At 42.7% G+C, this 3,421-nt stretch overlaps 1 protein-coding gene across 1 annotated transcript in view; it reads right to left on the bottom strand.

Moving 5' to 3' along the window:
• The window catches only part of LOC102208973 (uncharacterized), a 19,516-nt gene that overhangs the window by 2,620 nt on the left and 13,475 nt on the right, over positions 1-3,421 (bottom strand). The window contains exons 2-7 of the mRNA XM_013916167.1: positions 1,799-2,134; positions 1,540-1,605; positions 1,288-1,362; positions 875-973; positions 440-477; positions 288-359 (exon numbers count right to left, since the gene is read on the bottom strand). Coding sequence (XP_013771621.1) covers positions 288-359; positions 440-477; positions 875-973; positions 1,288-1,362; positions 1,540-1,605; positions 1,799-2,134 — 686 coding nt within the window. The remainder of the gene's footprint in view (positions 1-287; positions 360-439; positions 478-874; positions 974-1,287; positions 1,363-1,539; positions 1,606-1,798; positions 2,135-3,421) is intronic.

Here is a 3,421-nt window from a genome sequence, read left to right as displayed (position 1 = left end):
TTCACTGTAGTGTGGAAGCAGGCGCCACAAATATCAGAATATCAGCTCCTCTGTGTGCTGTGCTGTTAGAGGTCACAGGATCGGACCTTTGATCCAAGACCTGGTTACAGCATCCAGCATCCCCCCATCAGGTTATTGATCTGAAATAACGATCTGGATTCTTTAAACTTACTTTGTGCTTTTCAACGTGACACTGATGATATCGTGTGTCTTCATATTTATCACAAGTGTGAATCTTTTCTCAGATACAACTGTTTGTTCCGTGAATACAGAAAGTGTTTTCTTACTTTGTGCTGAGAAGTGGCTGGAGGTCTGCTGTGTCTGCCCTCTGCTCGGATATTCTCATACACTGTGTTGGTCTACAGGAGAAGAAGAGGAAATCTAATATCAGCTGGTTTCACAAACATCGGTGCTGAGTCTACAAGTCCTTCAGCCTCACCTCTGTGACAGCAGCGTGTTCAGTTCCCACAGGAGGATCTGAAAAACACATCAGTACAGTGTTTATACTGCAGTTAGGTACTCAGTCCGTCACACAGAGAGACAGAAAACCACTCATGCCCACATTCATGCTCACACGAATGATCAGAGACTGTAATTCAACCGAATATTCAAACTCCATCCATCAGTTTGTCCAATTCAGGTTTGCAGAGGGCCCAGACTGTATCCCTGCTACCACAGGGTGGAGGCGTGGTGCCCCTTGCACAGGTCGTCAGCCTGTTGGAGGGATAACTTGCAAACTCTGCACAGGAAGGCCAGATGGAGGATTCGAACACAGCTTACAACATGCAAAGAGATGTCTGACAAAATGTTCACTTTTCTGTGAAAACAGGAAGTTTGATGAGTGTGCCTGTCAGTGTGCTTCCTGCTGTCTCACCCTTTGGTTTAGAGGATCTGTTCTTGCAGAATATCAGCACTGACACTGATAACAGGATGATGATGAGAGCCAGAGTCAGACCCACAAACGGCACCACATCTGCAGCAGTTTGACAAGAACAACACGTTATTTTAGACAAACCCCTCCTGATGAGTGTGAGCACCAGCCCTTCATGTGGGCTGTAAAGGTAGCTGAGTGCACATGTACAGTATAGTTATATGCAAGTTTCTTCCATGGAGAATTTGGTCAGACTGTCATGCTGTATGAGCATAAAACCATGTCTACATGACATACTCACTGCTGATTGGTTCCTAGTGGCAGATAACAGCAAAATGATACAAATGATACAAATTCACTTAAAGCATGGACGTCTATAAAATCTTCCATCTCTCAAACCCAGTGGATGGACACACCTGTAGATGCTGTCCTCTCAGACTGCTCAGTGGTTCCAGTGAAAGTTGATGGAGGTGTGGAGGCTGATGGGAGGACTGGTTAAAAAAATCACATAATGTCTTTAAGGTGGAGATATTGTGGCATGATTTACTTTCTGTACACACTGCAGTGGTATTTTTCAACTAAAGCATATAAATTTGTACTTAAAGACAGGAAACATCAGAAAGCTTTAACTGAGACTTCCGTCTCTCAAACCCAGCGGATGGACACACCTGTAGATGCTGTCCTCTCAGACTGCTCAGTGGTTCCAGTGAAAGTTGTGGAGGCTGATGGGAGGACTGCTAAAGAAGTTCAGCCATATGTTTTTTTTCAGGTGTTTGAGGCGAACAACAGAAAACAACACATAACAACAATTTGACACATAAACATCATGAAAAGACAAAAGGAAACCAAACGTTAGCAGCTGTCAGAGGCAAATACAAATTTCCTTTAATTCTCCAGATTCATGAATGAATTTGTATAGAAACTCACCTTCTGTGACAGTAATCTCAAACTCTCTGTATGGATCAGTAGTAAAGGATGTGTCCAGGTAACATCTGTACCGTCCTGAGTCAGACTCCCTCAGCTGTTTAATGGTCACATACAGAATACCACTTGTACCAGATTCTTTTTCATATTCAGCGCTGTATCTGTCTCTCTGAGCTCTGGCACCCTGAGTCTCGATTAAAATCCCATCTCTTTCACATTCTCCCCTGCAGAAGTACTTCCTCCTTGCAGAGTGTTTAAAGGAACATCCAACTGTGAGAGAGCTTCCAGTTTCTTTATTGAAGTGTTTCAGCTGAGCAGGATCGTTTCCATCCAGCAGTGCTGTTAAAGAGACAAACGATCAGTAGTTACTATCTGTGCTGAAGATGATGCAGTCTGGTCACAATAACTCCAGTTTGACCCACAGTTACACTGGGAGCTGCCCAGTTCAACCAGTCAGTGACTGGAACAGTCAAAGACCTCCATCCTAAACATCAGTATGTGAGTGTGAGTACTGCTGGAGGTCTGATTAACCAGAGCTGAGGAAATGAGAGCTGCGAGTGTTTCTGAGCGTGCCGTGTGGTGAGCTAGAACATTAGCCACAGCAGACTGTGCCTCAGCATCACAGATGGTTCATGACACAGCGATTTATTTGTGCTGCTGTGAAAACTCATTGACATCCTGCTCTTATATGATTTAGTGTTTGAGCTTGGTAAGAAGATTCTGCTGTTTCTATAACAGGAGGAGCACTTATGTAAATGGACGGGCTCTTATGTGGCACTTTTTACTTTATACAACTTTTCACATTCACACCAGCTCTTTTTTCTATGATGCTTTCTATCCAACATTCACACACGTTCATACTCTGATGGAGCATCTTGTGGTCAGTACCAAAAGGTATGTGATACGCAGACTGGCATGATTGCACCACCAACCTTCTGATTAGTAGATGATCTGTTCCTGAGCCACAGCCACCTCATCACGAACCACAGAGGAGTTAACATCCAGCAGGGTTTCATTCACATTTCAAACATAAACATTTTCTTTAGCTGAATTTTTCATGCGCTTCAGTTTTGTTTTAATTACATTTATTTTACAACAAAGTCGGTGAATTAAATCGAGTTTTTATAAAAGCAAAAATGTAACCTCCAACTGAATAATTCTTTCTCCAAAGGCTTGTCTAACATGCACCTCTGCCTCCCATTTTACTTTTAAAACCCTCAGTGCTCTAATGACCAAGCTCTGCAGCAGACCACAAGGTAAGGTAGCGGAGGAGGTCACAAAATGAGCAACCGCAACCAAAAACCTCCTGAGACAGATACAGGAAGATAACCATAAAATTCTCAAGGAGGGAGGGGTGAGTGTTGGGCTTTTATAAAAGAACATGAATAACAGCCTGTTTAAAATATGTTGGGACACAGTCAGAGACCAAATGGTCCAACGCTGTGGAAGAACTTTTGAGCAGTGAGGTTGGTAAAAAGTCAAGTGTGCAAAAGGATGGTTTCATGTTATCAAACCAAAACATTGAGAGCTTTTTAAGAGTTTGGTGCAACGCTCTCTAAGGAGGAGTATTTATATCATGGGTCTTATTAACAAAGCAAGAAAGAAAGTTTTCATAATTGTCATTTG

This window comes from Pundamilia nyererei, unplaced genomic scaffold, assembly GCF_000239375.1.
Source record: "Pundamilia nyererei isolate P.nyererei 1_Seehausen unplaced genomic scaffold, PunNye1.0 scaffold00495, whole genome shotgun sequence".
NCBI classification, from domain to species: Eukaryota; Metazoa; Chordata; class Actinopteri; order Cichliformes; family Cichlidae; genus Pundamilia; species Pundamilia nyererei.
Note: the sequence above shows the minus strand (reverse complement) of the source record. Positions and strands in the feature narration are given on the sequence as shown.